The 18514-nt window shown below is 42.2% G+C and overlaps 2 protein-coding genes across 3 annotated transcripts in view; one reads left to right on the forward strand and one right to left on the reverse strand.

The window, feature by feature from the left end:
* KREMEN1 (kringle containing transmembrane protein 1) overlaps nt 1-8532 on the forward strand; it is a 30239-nt gene extending 21707 nt beyond the window's left edge. The window contains exons 8-9 of the mRNA XM_066199355.1: nt 108-192; nt 952-8532. Of these exons, the coding sequence (XP_066055452.1) occupies nt 108-192; nt 952-1114 (248 nt within the window). The 3' untranslated portion in view covers nt 1115-8532. The remainder of the gene's footprint in view (nt 1-107; nt 193-951) is intronic.
* Nucleotides 8533-8868: 336 nt separating this feature from the next.
* ZNRF3 (zinc and ring finger 3) overlaps nt 8869-18514 on the reverse strand; it is a 64393-nt gene continuing 54747 nt past the window's right edge. Inside the window, exons 5-9 of one of the 2 annotated variants that reach the window (XM_066199353.1) lie at nt 18056-18166; nt 16994-17161; nt 14969-15071; nt 12528-14273; nt 8869-11478 (exon numbers count right to left, since the gene is read on the reverse strand). In XM_066199353.1, coding sequence (XP_066055450.1) covers nt 11435-11478; nt 12528-14273; nt 14969-15071; nt 16994-17161; nt 18056-18166 — 2172 coding nt within the window. In that variant the 3' untranslated portion in view covers nt 8869-11434. Of the gene's footprint in view, nt 11479-11967; nt 12143-12527; nt 14274-14968; nt 15072-16993; nt 17162-18055; nt 18167-18514 lie in introns of those variants that run through there. The other variant, XM_066199354.1, reaches the window with a different exon arrangement.

Raw genomic sequence — 18514 nt, forward strand, 5'->3', positions numbered from 1 at the left:
TTTGAATAAAGCATCACAAGGTTGGTTGTTCCTTTCATGTAAAATTCTTACTGTAAAGACTGTAAATAAATGAATGTCCTGAGAGCTCCCCCTCTTCTCTTTCGCAGAATGGACAATCTACAGTCTCACAGCACTGCTCATCCTAAGTGTTACAGCCATAATAGCAAAGATACTTCTGCACATTACCATGAGGTGAGTGTGGAGCAAAACCAACCACAGAGAACCAAGATCTCAGCTCTGAACCAAACCTGGGGCTCCTCTCTGCCTTCTCATTGTCAGATTGGCCATATTCTAAACCACATAAATAACCAAGGTAGTTATTACTTGTTTGAATCCTCATAGAAGATCCTAAATAAGCATATTTGTTAACTTCCCAGTCTGTTGGGACAGCATTTGCTACTAGAATATCTCTTCTGCTCCTGATCTGACAAGATTTGTACTTTAGGAGGAAGGAGGAAAATGTTATCAGACATCCAGATTTGGTGAGAAGTCAAATTATGATAATACTTTGCAGGGAAAAAATTAAAACCTCTAAACTCATACCAAGTAAATTTCGTGTCCTCTAGATGGACACTCATTGAATGATGGGTGAATTATCAGCAAATCAAAACGCTGAATATTGTATTTACATAGTACAGACATGCTTAAATATACAAGGAGATTAATTTGTATTAATAGCAACTATAATAATAACAACTACAGTCTGTAGAGCCCTCTTAGCTTAATGTCTCTGCTGTCATTGAGAGAGGCAAAAGGATACCTAACTTTTCATTTGTTTAAGCCAACCAAGAAACACTCTAAAAACTTGGATTTTGCATAGCAGGTGAAAGAAGTGTCACAGATGTAGTGGAAGCTGCGAGCACTCCCGGTGTAGAAGTTCTGCAGACATATCAATAACCATAGCCACCCAGGCACATTAACACCAGAGTGAATTAACTCTTTGTTTCCTAGGTCCCACCAGATTCCAGCTGCAGCTGAAACAGAAGATTGCAGTGACGTCACTACTGCTGGTGAGATCTGGAGTATATTTTACCAACCATCCACATCAATATCCATCTTCAAGAAAAAGCTTCGAAATCAACAAGATGACTGCAACCCACTGGTGGGAAACTGAAGTGCCTTTTATTTTGCAAGAATTGATCTTCTTAAAATCCAGGTGACTTGAGATTATTCTTCCTTTTTTTTCCTCCCAATCTCATACCTGTTTTCCAGAAAGTCCATTTCCAAAGGCCTTTGAGTGACTTTGCCTATCTGCTGTTCTCTTGGATATACCAGTGACAACGGATTTAATTGCAGCAATAACTTTGAAATGCCTGGTGCTCCTCAAGCCTGTAGTGCTGTTAATTACTGCCTTTAAACCATTGCACTTAAAATAGGTGTAAAAATTCGTAAAATTCAAAATGTCCTGTACCCCTGCCAAAGGTAACTGAAGGGGTATCTACAGGCTGAGGATTTCTTGTGTCCCATTTGCCTGTACCGCTGTATTATATCAGGCTCCTTTAGTCCTTTTATTCTCAAGGCTGAACACAGAGGTGGGTACTGATAACCTGTTCAGCCACCACAGCAAACAGAGCTTATTTGCCTTGATGTAAACACATCTCAGTGATACTGTACAGTAGAATGGGAATCAAAGACTGGAAAAATTATCAGCCTGGTTGCTCAGTGCTGTGCTCTTTCTGCATTTTCTGTTTCTGCGTCTACAAGCAGAGATGCAAACATAAAAAATCAAATTCAGGATGCCTCTAAAACAAGATTCAGCTACAAATATGCATTTTGATTGACTAGTGCTCACCAGGTCAAGGCCTGCAGGAACATTGAAGCTTTTTAAATGACTCTGTGTGACCCATAAACCCACTGTTGTTCATAGCAATTTTGTTCAGATTCACAGTGATCCTTTAAAGAACTATTGTGCTCCCGCCTGACAGCCACCATTCATCCTCAGTGTAAGCTCAGGGCTTCTTAAAGCCAAAGGCTTCTTTGCCCAAAGATACTGTAATCCACTGAATTTTTATCAGTGAGGCTGACTAACAAATTTTTACTCTGAAGTCACATGTATTAATCTCAGCAGCCCAAACTATTTACAAAGTTGTAGGCTGCTATCACCAACTCACCTGGGTCAGGCTGTGGAGCTGAACATCCATGAAACAGCTGCCTTGACACCTGAGAGGAGAAGTGTCACCTTGCCTCTAACACTAAAACTGAACTGAATTTTTAAGGTAATTGCCTTAATTGTCAAAGAACTAAAACATCAGTGGGGTTCTGATCAGTGAACTATTTCCTCTTTGATTGCAACAGACAGCATTAACTATTTCTTCTCTTTGGTAGACTGACTGTCCATCCACAATACTCAGATTTCTGACCCCACCACCACAAGTGGGAAACAAGTCATTCCAAGGGATCAGCAGTGAGTCTTTCAGCCTCAGCAAGTTCAGACCAGCAAGATATTTAGAAAAAACTGTCAATGCAAATGTCAGATAAATTGACTGGCAAGGTTTACAGTGGGCAGCTCCTCAAACTCAGTCAGAGGAGGTTCACTGAGAACCGTTAAACTAGAGTAATTCTGGTAAAGTTTGAACATATGCCAATGGTCTGCATATACCAGATGTGGAGTCAGAGAACATCTATTAAGTGCATTTGCAAAAGGTAATTAAGAAAAGTAAGAAAATTGTCACTGAGTTTAAATTCATTCTAATATCTGCCCTCATGTTCATTAACATATAACTCTCTCCTTTTTGTGAGAACTACAGATTTCATTGAAAACACAGGGCATCAAAGAATTAAGCAGGGAAATACTGTGCCTTACCACTGTAGATCTGGTCTTTTACCTGAACTGAATTCAGTTCAGCTTGATTTATGTACCACAGATGAGTGCTAGAGACAGCTGAACAATATCACAATGCATGCTTAAAAGAAACCAGACTTTACTAAGCCAGCAATTATGGAATTGTTTATATAAAAAATGGAATAGCATGGGAACATCCAGTACTTTCTTGCATGAGCTGCTGGAAAGAATACAGGAAAATATAATTACAGTATTAGCTAAAATGAAGAGAGGACAAGTTGTAAAAAATATGCTGGTTCTCTTATGTGTCATCACGTTAGACCAAAAACCATTGTCTGTTTCAGACCCAATCAAAGTTCTGAAATTGCCTTTTAAAAAAGTAAGGTTTTGCATCATTCTGCGTGGAGAAAAAGTTTACCTGAAATTCAGAGCAAAACAAAGCAGGTTGGTTCCTAAGCATCCTTAATTTGGTGCACTAATAGGAAACCAGGCAGAGAGAATCACAGTGTGGTGCCAGATCCACATAGTGCTTATCACAAAGTGATGAAGCTTTGCTTGCCTTATCAAATGCAAGTTAAACATTTTGTCAGAGACATTCATAAAGCAGTTCCCTTAACTGAAAAAACATCAGGAACACCCAGTGACTGATTTACACCTACTGCAGGAAGAAAAAATACAGACTGTTACACTTCTCTTCCTTAGTGAAGAATTTAATTTCACTATAATGTTAGAGAAAATATCATTACAAACAGCAACAAAGACTGACGCTACTAATGTAAAATCCAGAGAATTCAAGAAGTGAGATTTTTGCATTGCTCTCTTAGCTCCTCAAATATTTTTTAAATAAAATCATATTTCATGGGATTTTCATGGAGAACATTAATCAAATTTATGTACAGAAATCCCATAAAACCAGCACTTACAGCAGATTAACTGGTCATGGCAACAATAAACATTACTATATTAGACAGTGCATGTGTAATACACTGATAAAAGCATAGAAGAAATTATGTTCCCCCGCGCCAAATCTTTCAGATTTGCTGATCCTGGACCCTTCCAGTGCTAGCAAACAGAGCAATGGATGGAAATTCATGGACAGGGTCCCCTAAATAGCACTTATTACCTTACAGGGCTGAGACCATGAAGAGCAGGTAGATTTCCAGTGTAGATTTTTTCAAAATGTGGTAGGGTCACTCACACTCCTAGTGCAGACACCTCAGGGTGTGGTGATTTATGGCCAAGATACGTGGTATCCATTAACATAGCATGTTCTCATCTTTGCTGTAAGGGTTTGGGGGAGAAAGAAGCAAAAAGTGTGACCACGTACAACTGCTGTAATCACACAAAAGAAATGCCCCTGCTACACAGTCAGCTGAGAGCTGGCAGCTGGAGAGCAGGCACACCTCAGGATGTTGGTGTTTACACTATTTTCTTCAACAAATTGAAAATAACTGCAGAAGGTGAATTTGTTTGGAATTGTATCTGAACAGCCTTCTGAGCTCCTGCCCAGCAGTTCCCTCAAGAGGCTGGACAGGCTGGAAATGTGACACAAAGTCAAAAGCAACTGTTGGGACAACCAAATCATCATGAGGAGCTGCCTCCTCATTCACGTGGATTTCAGCTCCTGCTCTGGCCGCCTGCTCACCCTTGTGTTGGTGTGACCAGCTGTGCAGTGGTGCAATAAACTGATCAGGTCAAAAACTGCCATGGCTTTTTCTTCCCCGAGTAACTTTTCACAGAGCTGAGCTCTCTGGGTGGTTGCAGTGGGAGATGAGGTCAGAGCTCCCCGAGTCCACAGCTGAGCAGACAATAAGCCACAGGACAAGGACAAACCTGCCCCAGGAGCTGGGGCAATGAGCACTTCTGCTGGAACTGCCCCAGCAGCAACGTGTGAGCCTGCTGCCTTCACACAGCACCCCAGTTCCAGCAGCCTGCACTGTGTGTGTGGACCTCAGGTGGGAAGGGGCCACCTGGACAAGTGCCTTCCCTCATTCAAAATCTACATTTAAAACTAGTTTAGTTTGTTGACTATGTGATTTTATATGTATTTTTTATCTTAATATTGTTATGTTGTGGGAAAATAGAGACTTTGTTATGTAAAAATGTGTGATGTGTTATCATAGTAATATATATATTTGTATATGTATAGGAAATGCATTATTTAATACAGCGTATTATGCTTGTTTCTTGCTAACATTTTATAGGAAGAAAAGATGTTAGTTTACACTCGGGGAAAAATAAAATTTCTATACACTGTAACCATAGGGAAGAAATCAAAGATACTTCTTTGGTATATATAATAGAAAGACATTGAGAATAGGGGAACTCAGCCTCAGTTTTGTGACAGAATAGATGCTGATAAAACAATTGCTGTAAGAAACACTTTCCTCCTTTGAATCTCATTTCTAGCCTGTAATTGTATTAGGCTGTTCATTAGTTTCTGCAAATTCATGTGCATAGACCCCTGGATGATTTTTACCATCAAACAAGTAATCTGCTTTTTCAATCACGCATTAAACTCATCTTCTTTAGGACTTGTTTCTGCCAGATTTTCTACAGCCAGGACAATGCTGAGGAAGTTTATCACATTGCTCATACAGATAATCCAGTAGGATTGCAGAATTAAGGTCTGTGTATTCCAACCCACCCCTGGAATAGTATGAACAGGAGATTTTTATGGATAGTCCTGGAAACTGCACTGAATCTGCAGCCTGGATGACTACAGGCCAAACACATCAGCAGACACATGGCTGCCACTAAACCAGCATAAGTAGCTATTCCACTTTCATCTTCTGCTTAATAAACCTTCTCAGGCAATAGGAAGGAATAGATTTTTCTAGTGCAGCACTTTGCCTAAAGGAAGGGTGAACTACAAAAACAACTCCTGACAAAAACCTGTCCAGCTAGTTCTTACTGCCCTGCAGCAGTATTTCACAATTTTCCAATGAAATACAGTTCACTGATAGTTTCGCCTGAATATGCTCTGGACATTTATGGACAATTTTGCTACCTTGAGAGTGAAAAATACAATTGCCTTCAGACCATGCCAATTTTTTTTTTTGGTAACATCTCCACTACACACAGATTTCACACCACTCATACTCTCTCAAATTTACTGAGCACCTGTGCTTTGGGATGAAATTTGGCATCGTGAACTTCAGTCTAAAGACATTTTGCTACCAAAAATCCAAAAGCTATCACATGAACCACATAAGGCTGTCAAGAAACCAGAATAAATCAAATTTGAGATGACTCGCTGCTGAAGTATGTGCTGTGTTTATAACTGTTCACTCTGCATTCAGCAGATGCTTGTAAATAATAATTATGACAAAATAAATACAGTGTATTTGTTCAGTTAGGATGACTAAAGTGTGTACAAACATGAAATGAATGAGGCAGAAATTGCTGCAGTTCACCAGCAGATTACAAGAGCACTGCCTGCTATACATGTTAGAATAGAGTATTAGAGCTGAGAATGATTACTTTATGTATGAAGTATGATACTGCTCTGAGACACAATTTCTGAGGTAATAGCAAATTGAGTTTTCAGTTTACGTGTTTTCTAGCTTTCAAAAAGAACTGTAACAATTCTTTCAGTGTTTGCTTTGCAAATTGCAGCAATGTGTAATGCTGTTTCCACTTTCTTGCAAGATTCATCTTTTCTCCAATTAATTCCTCCTGGCCAGAATAATGCTACAGTTCAAGAAACCTTCAGCAACCTTTTGTGTAAACACCAGAAGACCGGTGACAAATACCAAAACTGTCTCCAGCTTTTCATGTGAAGACTCACTTTTCTCTTAGAAACACAGCTGTCACAGGGGACCAGCCTCCCCTCACACAGGGGAGGTCACTCTGCCCTCCTTTCCTGCCATTCCGGTTATGAGACTCTGGCACTTTGGTTCTTTCTGGGAACCGTTCCCTTCTTCTTTCTGGGTTGTTTCCTAAGCCACAGTTTCATTTCCCACGAGGGAAATGTGTTCTTTATTCTGAAAGAGACACTTTTCTATGAAGTATTTAAGTCACAGGAGCACAGAGCTTTCACTGCAAGATAAAATATCTGGTTTCAGGTATGCTATTGTCTCCCTGGCCAGAGAATTAGGCCAGGCTGGCTCCACAGGGTATGAACTTGGCCATCCTTTTAAGGGCATTTTTCTCTTCACACTATCCAAGGAACAACAAACGTTACCTAACAGCTGTCATAGGATTTGACAGATGCACACAATATGGCAGATAGCATTACAGAAACACCAAGTGTTACAGTAATGTACAATCCCTTAAGAATAATCTACTCCTGCTTGTCTTTTTCTACTATACCGAGGTTCTGTGGAGGTTTGTGGTACCCCACAGGACTCTCATTTTGTCACAAATTTGTTCCTTAAACCTCAAACCTGAAAAGTAAAAACCCCTCCCCCTTGCCAAGTATCAAAATGTTCGTTTTGGACAGAAAATATTTACATTTAGTCGTTTTTAAAAAGTCACAACAATGACTAGACAGAACATCACACAGAACTAAGCACCACACACAAGTTCAGCCAGCAGCCCACCACTGTCTTTCCTGGAGACAGAACATGGGCTCACTGATTATTCTGAGGGGGTGGTATGTCCTGTTCTTAGCACACTCACCTGGCAGTTTTCTTCAGAACAGGTAACAAGAAAACAGAACACCAGCAGCAACAGCAAATGGGGGTGGAGGGAGGGAAAAGAAGGGAGATTCTGACCTGTCAACATGAGTTACCAGCCACCCACATCCAGGGGTTTTATGCTATTTGTAAAAACACATGTTTCATGAACTAATTTGCATATAAAAGGCCTATCTGTAACCACTGGCAATTGCCAAGATTCTGTTCACCGAGCAAAAAAAGGGGCACATACTTTAATTGGGAAGCACTTGCTCCTGTTGCTCTCCCATTATTGTGCCTGTCTTCCCACCCAGAGCAGGCTTTTCCATGGTACCTGAGATCAGGAGGGGAACCGCTCCTCATGCTGTGAAGGGTCCCCTACAAAATAATACTCCTGAACAGTCTGTCATCCCAAATGGAGTTATCACACAGGAAACAAGGAGGGTTGGAGAAAAGTAAGACTCATTTCTTGGCTGAATCCTGAGGTGATTGAATTGCAGTGCATTTGAACATGGATGAGAGATGGGGAAAGTCCAGGGACTTGACCAGGTGAAAATCTCTGGGAGAAGGAAGAAGCTGGAGAATCCTGGAAAAGGCTCTGTGAGTGTATCACTGGATGGGAAATGAATAATACATGAAGGTGAACTGTTTACACAATAACAGACATAAATACACATGTACAGACACACACAGAGCCACACAACCCCAGGCTCCCCTCTTCTGGTGTCTGCATAAACGTCTCTGATGAAATTGTGCTCTCTGCTGACAGAACCAGTACCACAGTACTGATTTTTCACTTAAGCAGGACCAGTGATTCCATGATCCAGGGCAAGGACCTGCATTTAGCTCGGCTATTCAAGCTATGATTTACCCACTTGTGTCCACCTCTATCATGCTCCCTCAAAACAATTTTATTTCAAGACAATAAATTACTTTTACCTGAAATTACAACAGAGTTAAGTTAAGAACAGGAGAGTTCCAAACATAAATGAGGATTTCTTTTAGCAATTGTGGTACTTCTCATGTGCCTGGGGGGGGTTCAGGGGCTTGTGTGACACCTACCCCCACTGCCCCCCCAATAACTGCTGTGCTCTGTAAAGGCATATACATATCCACCTGTTATTAAAAAAAAAGGAAAAAAATGTTGTTTATTAGAGTTCTCAGTATATCTAGGACTATACTTTGAGGAAAACAGCTATCTATGTCCTTTCCCCCAAAACAAGAAGGACAACTCCCATATGTATATGCAATAAAACTGTATTTTTTGTGTGGTTTTGCCTTTTTTTTTCTTTTAATACAGACATTTGTACACTTTCTTACAAAATTGCAAGTAACTACACTTCTCTTAAATCATTTTTGGTCGGCAAGTACTGTAAAATCTTTGTGTGCAATTATCATGTATTTACAGGGCCTCGTGTTAGTGATTTTCAATGATTATTACAATAATGTCACACACTCTCAACATAAGACATGGCTTAAGATAAATATATTAGTAAATAAATATTCTGAGAACATATTTCCATACATGAAATGTGCTGCTATACATATACAGAATATATACAAGATGCTTTCTAGCTTTTAAAACATTTTTAAAAATGGTAATGAAGGAGAAAGAGCCCTTTGACCATATTACAAAATCTTTACAGCAAATTTTATACAAAACAATTTTAAGTGCTATAAGACAATTTTAATTAAAAACATTTTAAATAGTGCCTCATGAGCCAAACACAACGACAACTGTTCATGTAAGTAGTAGAAAGGCATTTTTGTTATAAAAACCATCTATCATGGCCAGCTAGCCTGTAAGTCTGCACTGGACATAGAGTTTTGTGTTAATGTCAGAGCCAGCACAGAAGGCAGGTGTAGGTGTCTGTGGTGTGGCCTGCAGAGACTTGTACCAACAGAGATTTCCACAATGTGTGGGACCAGAACATCCGGGATCACCATGAGCCGGAATATTCAAATCTCTTTACCACAATGTGCTGTTCTAGTAACAGAGTACAATGTGTCTTAGGTGGCCTTTACAGTGCCTCACAAAACACCAAGCAGAATAACCAAGCTAGTATACCATAGCTTCTACAATGCTTTTCTTTTTTAGTGGAGGAAGGAGAGGGTAAGACTTAAAAATTTAAAAAAAATCCAAAAATCACAAACCTTTAGAGGTTGTTCTCCCAACACATACCACTTACTTCAGTCATTCAGAGAATGAATAAGTTTTTAATAAGCTTTATACACAGTAAATGTGTTTATTGAAATTTTTCTTTTAATCTTATACCCAGATATTGCTTTGTATTAATTCTCTGAACAGCTGAATTTCGGTGCTTGTTGATTGAAAAGATGTAATGCGAATTCCTTTAGGTGGAATGTTTTCCTACCTAACTGGGTATGAAAGCAAAAGGAAATAGACAAATGCATTTGTTATTTCTTAGATGTTTCCTTCTTTTAAAATAGTTCATTTGGGACTACAGAGAATACAAGTTAGCTTTGCTGGGTCTCACAACCAGCCCAGTGCTGTCAAGGACATTGCTTTGGCAGAGTATGAAGCGTACATCTGTATTTCATGCCTTTGAAGTATCTCCAAAGTGGACTGAACTTCGGACAAATCTTTTCAGAAGACTGGCACCGTGGGCATTAAATACTCAGTTTCCCTTTAGAAGAATTCCTGCTGTGAATACAGCACAGGATGACACTGTGTCCTCAGGCACATGCAGCATGACAGGCAATTTAACCCATGCTATGGTAGCCTCTTACTCAGAAGCTGCTGTTTCCACAGGAAACAATTGCTATCAGAAGTGACGACATACATTATCTCATGATAACAAACATCCCCACTAGGACAAGAACAAGAACAAAAGTATGTGCCCAGGCTAATGGGGTACAGAGAGCACTCTGTACACAAGACAAAGTTGAAGCACAACCAGCTGGGCCCAAGAAACCATTAAAACAGTTCCATCTATGGAAGCTACATCAACCACAGCAAAGAAGAAAATGATCAAACCAAGTCCCTCACTTTCCCACACACACACAAGGTGACAAGCACTGCTTCCCTTAGGCAGGCTTGCAGCCTGTAAGGAAACAAGAAACCCCGTTTCCAAAAGGAGCCAGCAAAGCTGCAAGCACACTGCAAGCTCTGTTTTCCTGCACATGCCAGCATTCCTCACAGCCGTAACAGGGGCTACAGGTGCCTGAAACACTTCCTATGGAAGGAAAAGTTCATTACCTACAAAGGTAATAATACCCTTTTCTAAGCACTTTGTTCGAGCATCTGCTTGAGGGAGAGGTCCCCAGCATTCTTCACTGGTCAGGAGATAGAATGAGGTCCACAGTTTAAATACAGGAAGCGAGGATGAGAACATTCTGAGCCATCAGTTTCCTTACCCCCACTCTGTTGAAACTAATCCTAATGGCAGGACACCTTCTCAGCCAAACCATCAGAGCAGCATGAAAGGGGGGAGAAGGGAAGAGGAGAAAGGAGACAGACCAATGCTTCACCTCCCTCAAAATCACTCACGTAACTTGCTGGCTGCTAGGATTTGCTACTGGGATTAGTCAGTATCTGAGCATCCATTCAGCAGCTGTATCCCTCTGCATTACTGTATTTCAAGGTGCTATCTGGTTTCTAAGGCAGGTGTAGCCCTGAGCTTATCAAAGGCTGGACTCCTTCAAGTAGGAGCTAACAGCATCTACACATAGCCTGGCTTATTTAACACACTGTGTTACCTCTCAGCAAGAGGTCACTTCTAAAAAGAAAATATAAATAACACTTTGTCATTAATATAGAAATGGCACTAGAGCTCAGAAATGCTCCACACCATGTCCCACATGGGCTTTGCACACAAATCAAGGCCTGAAGGCTTCAGGCAGGAGGGACAAAGGAGACAATCAAAGCGATGTGAACACAGAGGAAGTAGGGGAGGGACTTCTCCACATTACCACTTTTGTGTGTTTGTCAAAGCTTAAAAAAAATTAAGTCCACGAGAATTTGGAGTCTCTGATAAGCTCTGCTTCTCCATCTGGGATCATCTGGACAGGTCTAGTCACTGATTTGGCTTCTCTCCAAGGGATGAGATCCAGCACCTGAAGGATAAAGAAAACTAAGGAACATTGCATCTAGAATATTGCACACAGTTTTGGGCCCCCAGAACAAGACACTCACTGACTGGAGTTTCGCAGAGAGCCAAGATGCTCAGAGGGCCGGAGCACTTGGTGTGAAGAGGCTGAGGGATCTGGGCTGCTCAGCCTGCAGTAAAAGCATCCCTAGCAGCTTTGCAATACCTACATGGAGATTGTCCCAGTGATGAAACTACAGTCTTCACTGACATGCATTCTGAACAAGAGGTGAGGAAGTTAAGTTGAAGTACGAGATGTTCAGACTGGATACAAGGAAAATCTTTTGACCATAATGGCAGTCAAGCACAGCCACAAGAGTCCAGAAAGGGACTGCACTCTGTGTCCCTGAAGGTTTATCCAGCCTGACTGGATAAATCTGGTCTAATCTGACAAACTTGGTCTGATCTCAGAGTTGGCTCTGCTTTGAGCAGGGAGTTGAATTAGATTATGGCCTGAGGTCCCTTCCAAACTAGGCTACCTTGTGATTCTATGAACACCCTTTAAAATAACCCTGGCAAGGGAGGTAAGAAATATCCCCCTCTTTCTTTGACAGGTTATTTTTTCCCCTTTGTCTATGTCCACAGCAGAGACTTTCCCACATATTCTTCTATGGCAATTCCAAGATTTTCACCTTTAAAAAAAAAAAAAAAAAAGCCTTCAGCTTGTCTGTCATCTCTCACAGTGGCCTTGCCTGCTTAGGCAACTCACCATAGCTGCCATGACTAGTACAGTGTCCCCTGCTGTGAGAACTCTAATGGGGGCCCCTCCCCACAAAGGATGAGCATGAAAGCTTTTATAGGGTTAATTAGTAAACTATCATCTCCTCCTCCTCTGGCTATGATCAAATGAGCACAGGTAACCCGGGAATAATACTATGGGGAGAATGGTTAGTCAATAACCTGCTCCTGTGTGAAGGATGGAGTAACCTTTATGGCTGCAGGTACCTAGGTAGCTGGCAGCATTTCATACACTAACACAGAAAGGTAGCAAGTAATCAAAAAAAGCACATATATTACCTGTGGCCTTTGTGGTCATCATAAGCTTCTGGGAGTTCAGAGTGGGACTGGGAAAGGGCATTCCAGTTTCCTCCTCCTGAGAGTAGTTCTGCCGCAGGAATGATGTTGCCTCATAGCACACCTCCCTCTCGACCTGTACCTCTCCAACACCTTGACAGTGCAGGTAAGTGTCTAGCTCAGGTGTTCCATCCCAGGAGCTACAGCCTCCTATGTGGGTCCCTTGGTGCTCTGGTGGTAGGATCAGCTCACAGTCTCTGTCTTCAGGAATTATGGGAATGCGTTGACCCAGATCACAAACACCCTTACAGCAGTTTGGCAAGGTGTCATCGGGAAGCGTGTACTGCACATTCACTGCATAGTCTTCTGTATAGCAGCCACCACCTCCACTGCCACTGTTGCTACTACAGGCTACCTGCTTCTCTTCATAGAAGCAGCAGGGCAACCCCTCATATTTTACCCCATCTGTCCTATGTAAGTGGTCTGAGTTAATACTGTACAAGCCTGGGGTGTTCCCTGACTGTGGTTCAATTCCTTGGCCACACGTCCCCCACAGGGGAGAGCTAAGGAAGAGTGCACTACAGTCAGCTGTCCCATTGCTAGGCTCCAGGGCAGAGTGCTGGAATTCAAAGCAGCATGCGCATGCCTGCTCCGAAATCGACCCTGCTATCTCTGGATTTTTCCAGTTCCTTTTAACATCCAAGGCAGCACCAGGAGTGGCCTCAGGTCCTCCCTCTGAGGTAGTGCCATTTGGATCCCTGTGCTCTAGTGAGGAATTACTGCTATAGTTCATATCCATGCTGCAATTAGACAGTTGGTCCCCTGAGGAAGAAGCTGGCACAGGCCGGCAGTCTGCACCCACCACACCATGACCGTGAGCTGGAAGCTCGTCCTGGTGGGGGCCCTCCAAAAGCACAATTGCACCCCTGTTTGCACCACCAACCTCCCCCACTCGGCACGGGCTCCTGCTGCGGTAAACGTACGGGTCATAGTCACTGCTCAACGAGCTGCGGAAGGTGGAGCAGCTCCCGTAAACCCCCTGGTTACTGACCTCAGTGCAGTCAACCATGGAATCGCTGGAGGAGCAGTGGCACTGACCAGAACTGCTGCTGCTGCTGTCGCTCCCAGGGCAGTCAGCCAAATACCCACTGCACACTGAACGGTGGCCGTGATAGCAGCTAAAGCTGGAGGTACTGCCGCTCTCCAAGCGGGACGAGGGCATTACATGTACCACAGGAGGGAAAAGCATGCTGCCACCAGGCTGAAAGGCACGGGAAGGACCCTTTGAGGAAATGCCAGCTGGAAGCTGTCCATCTTGCTCAGGGTAACTAAGGCCTTGGAAGTAGTAGTGCTGATACATGGTCTCGTATCGGGAAAAGCACGCTGCTTTGGAAAAGTTGCGTCCACCAAACTTGGGTCTTCGGAAGTTGTGAGCTGGAGAGTAAGCCCTGTGCTCCAGGCTGCAGTGATGTGTGTTTAAAGCATGGTCCAAATGAATGGGCTGGTAACTGCGGATATAGGCTGGGGACGGGGCTTGGTAGAGGCTCTGTTCACCGTGTCTCTCGACCGTCAGGAGGGTGATGGGGTTCCCATGAGGGTCCATGCTTGTCCGGGTGGGATACGCCGTGATCTGGCTGGCCCTGTGCACTCGGCCCGGGTAATGGACAGGCAGAATCACCCTCTGCTGCCGGCTGCGTGCTGGGTTGATGGACTCCAGACAGATTGGAGCTGCATTCCCCTTCTTCTGTTCTGAATGAGAGAAACAAGAATGGAGAAGTAGAACTAGCAGTGAATAAAAGGGAATGTACTTTAAGCAAGAAAGAAGGACATTTTGTTTTCCATGTCATTACGCTATGCACCGATTTTTTACACAGAAGAAAATAAGTCAAAAGCATGTGTGGAAAACTGAAACACTCAAATGTATTTGCTTAAAAAGCGAAAGAAGTGAATTTATTTCAGATACTGTTCTCATACATATAAAATCTTTTGCTTACATCTTGCAGAGGCTAAGAGGCTGGAAGTCATTGCTCAAATTTCCACTTTACACATTTTTACATAAATGTGCAGCGACAGAAAACTTTCTTAAGACGGAGAAAATGAAAGCAGGAAGAGGGCAAGTAAGAGAAACCACGTTCAAAGTTACACCACCATGGAAAAATAAAAGCCCATACATTGTTTTCTTTGCAATTCCCAAGGGAAAACATATCCCTCTTCCCCATGTGTCCTTGGACTCAGGGCTGCACAACACTGCCCTCAGCTGGGCATCATCCCCACCCCAAGGTTATGCCAGGGGCACTCAGCTGCTCTCTAAGAGTTTGGGGTGAACTGTATTTCCAGGGCTGTGTTACAATAAGGACTGAGAGCTCCGTGGAGATTCACAAACAAGCAGATTTTTATTTCATCTTTTAAGCTGTCTGAAATAAACTCCACACTGCAGCACTTACCTATGATGTTGTGGCGGCAGTGAGGGCAGGTGTGATGCTGCAGCAGCCAAGGATCCACACATTTCTTGTGGAATCGGTGAGTGCAAGGAATGACACGCAGTTCCTACAGGAACAGATGAAGGACCATGAAAAAGTACTTCTTCCTAACACGTGAATTTCTCACAGCTTGTTCCTAGTTTTTTCAACCCGGCTACTAAAAGGAGCAATTCCTAATCTTGAAGTGCTAAGAAGGAATAACAATGGCATCAAGACAGCCAAGGGCACAACAGCTAGTGCTCAGCTGTCTCCAAAAGAATAGTCTGCAGGCATCTCAGAACTCCATGCAGATATAGGACATTTCTTTAGGACACTTTTTGTAGTATGTCCCTAGGGCCCAACACCTTTAAGAAGGCCATCCCTGAAGTTTTCCTTAATATATTAAATTAACTTAAAAAAAAAAATCCAGCGTAATAATGTACCTTTCCTACAATAATTCTCCATGGAAAATACTCAGGTAAAAGCAAAACCAACACAGTGTACATGATACTTTTTCCCTTGCCCAGGACTCTTTCAGCTATGATCTGTTTACAGGATTTCCTGAGCCTGATTAGATATCTCAGAAACCTGCAACAAATCTTTCTTCCAAGGTAGTGCTCATGTCTCCCCATGAGCTCAGGTTTTCAATTTCTCATATGCTTTGGCAAGGAGTTTCACGGGGCTACTACCTCCTGGTGGAGAAACACCACACAGCTTTGTATTTCCCTCTGTCCCCAAGTAATCTGGGTCTAAAGAGTCCTCATCCACTCAATCATTTGGGTTTTATTTACAGAAATCATTCAAAATATTTGATAATTTTGTGACTACCCTTTCCTGAAGCACCTTTGTTTCCATTCCAAATTTTGTGTGAGGTGGTCAGAAGTACACAGTACTTAAAGTGAGAACAGGACTAAACTTACACTGTAGTGTAATTATGTTTTCTGTTAGCTCTCTAGACTTTCCCATCTCGTTTCTAGTATCTGATTTGCCTTTTCAACTGCCATGAAGCAGTCAAACTGCCACCAATTTGCTTTCACAAAGCTATTTAAAGCATCAAGTTCTTATTCCTGAATAGCAATGCTCGGGCCCCAGCCCATCCCTGCTACATGTGAAGCTCTTCCCTTTGTCTATCACCTCAAGCTGTAGTTCATGCCTGAATTTCCTCTCCAGTCAGTTTTGTACAGCCCTTTTAAAGTCCTTGTCTACCTTCATCCTTGCTATTCTGAATAATTTCCCATCAACTAACTGCATTAAATTTTCTATTTATACCTTGCAGCACTCAAATATGTAGCTGGTATTTTCTATTGCCTTAAAAAATATGATTTTTAAATGAATAATTTCAAAGTAAAATGTACTCACATAATCCTTCTAATGGAAGTTGATGGCTGTGAATATTGACTGCCTCTATTTTATTTATTTTAAGGAGCCCATTTTCTATTTCACCCTTTCATTGCTTCCTCTGGGTAGAACTGTCATGGACACCAAGCCCTGATATCAACACAGTGACAGTAACTGAGGAGTCAAAAAACTGTTCCTGAACATTTTGACCTCTCTTCTTTCTCCTCCTCCTCTGGTTTCCCAGCAGGGCTGTGTACTTGACATTTTTAAGACAAGGTGCTATCAAATCTTGAAAAGCAAAACCCTCAGGATATTTCTTACCTCCAACAGAGCTTGGATGCATCGTCACCTCAGCCCATGACTTGTCAAAAACACCCAGAGAACCAACTGCTGAGGCAACCCTGACTTCTTTGGGACTTGTTCTTCAGAAATGCAACAACAGTGGAGGGAGCCCCCACCTCTCCCACAAATGGGAGCCCCCACCTCTCACTTTGCAGCATGGGTAATTTAGAGCTGCAGGATGCAGCTCAGGCCAAGTTGGCTGCTCAGTGTGATCAAACTGATGAGCAGCACCACCTCAGCACACAACGTACCCAAACAGCCAGCCACGTACCACAGTGCCAAAACCACCTACATTCCCAGCCCCTGGTGAAGAAACCTTTCATCCTTTACCTCCCCATCAATGTACTTCTCCAAGCAGATGGCACAGTCAGAGGTGGAGCTGCTACTGAGTGTATCCAGTGCTCCACAGTTACTTTCTCGGTGTCCCTTACTTTTGGACTTAAACTTCCTGGTCTCCATTTTCTCCAGTGCTTGCACTGCAAGCCTGTTCATGGAATTCTACATGAGAAGAAAGAAAAAAAAAAAAAAAAAAGAAAAGAAAAAAGGAAAAAAAAAAGCCAATGCTGCTGTGTAAGGGACTAGAGCGTAGTAGCAGAGAAACACCACCATAACATATCTTACAGATCATGTCAGGCCCAACTGATGTATAATTTCTTAAATTAAACAGAGAGAAGGCTAATTGGAATTCTGATCAGAAGCCTCATGAAAATAATGTATGCCACATGCAGAAGTGAGAATGAAAAACTACTCTGAATTAGCACTGGGTGCTGACAAATGGGACACACTGCAACTGCTCTATTGATAGGCAGCAACTATTCAAGCCAACATATAAAACTTGGCCAAGAACTTTACACTGTTCCCACCTTATTACCTGGAGCAATACTTGAGAAAGGGATTAAAATGAAATGTTATAAATTAGCTGTATCATTTCCTCCAGGACAAACTTGAAGTATGCCACCTGGAATTTCTCCTAACCAAACTTTTTACCTTGAAAACCCCTCCCATTTCAACAGATGTTATCCTACTGAAAAGATCTGAGATTTATTTTCTATCCTCTCCACAATACAGCAGCGAGAGTCTGGACTTATCTAGAAGTATACCAGTGCTACTGATAACCTGAAATGTTCTTTCATCTCAGTGGCTAAGTGGACTGCTGCTGTACTGTTTTCATTTCAGGATTTAACTGAACGAACATCATGGGTCAATGTAAATCGCCTTTAAAGATATTTCCAAGTTCTTCCAAAGACCTACACACATGGATAAAACCACAGAGCCACCAAGATGGCTGTTACAAATCAAAGTCCTGCATTTCCAAAAGTTGTGAGCACATTTTGGCACAAAGCAAGAGAAGCTAACTTTCAGCATCCAGTGAATTCCCATGACTGCTCTTACCTGACTGCGCCGCTGTTTCAGTTTGATCTTGACGAGAAGAATGAGGCAAACAAGAGACACAACCACAAAGAAGGCCAGGAAAATTCCCATATCAAAGTACTCGGTGGGTTGCTTAAAAGTTAAAAGAAAGGTATTATTTTTTTCCTTCCTTTAGATCATACTCAAATCTGTTGTTTCTTTCTCTTTTAATGTCTCAGGGGGCCAAATGTACACAGTCAGAATGGCAGAAGTCAGAGTACACATGTTCTGTTCATTAACTGGGATTCTACGAGACAAAACCTGTGTTTGACGTGCCACTGCAAGTGAATGGAATACACAGAATGCCAATCATGAGATATCAGGTTTACAGTCTCTGAACTGCAAAATCCAGGGTTTTTTAACTGAGTGAATCACACCAAAACAAATTTTTACAGCTTATTGAGTAGCTCATGCATGTAAGCGACTGAAAAGCAACATCTG

This window comes from Chamaea fasciata, unplaced genomic scaffold (assembly GCF_029207755.1).
Source record: "Chamaea fasciata isolate MVZ Bird 193981 ecotype frontalis unplaced genomic scaffold, bChaFas1.0.hap1 SCAF_18, whole genome shotgun sequence".
Classification (NCBI taxonomy): domain Eukaryota; kingdom Metazoa; phylum Chordata; class Aves; order Passeriformes; family Sylviidae; genus Chamaea; species Chamaea fasciata.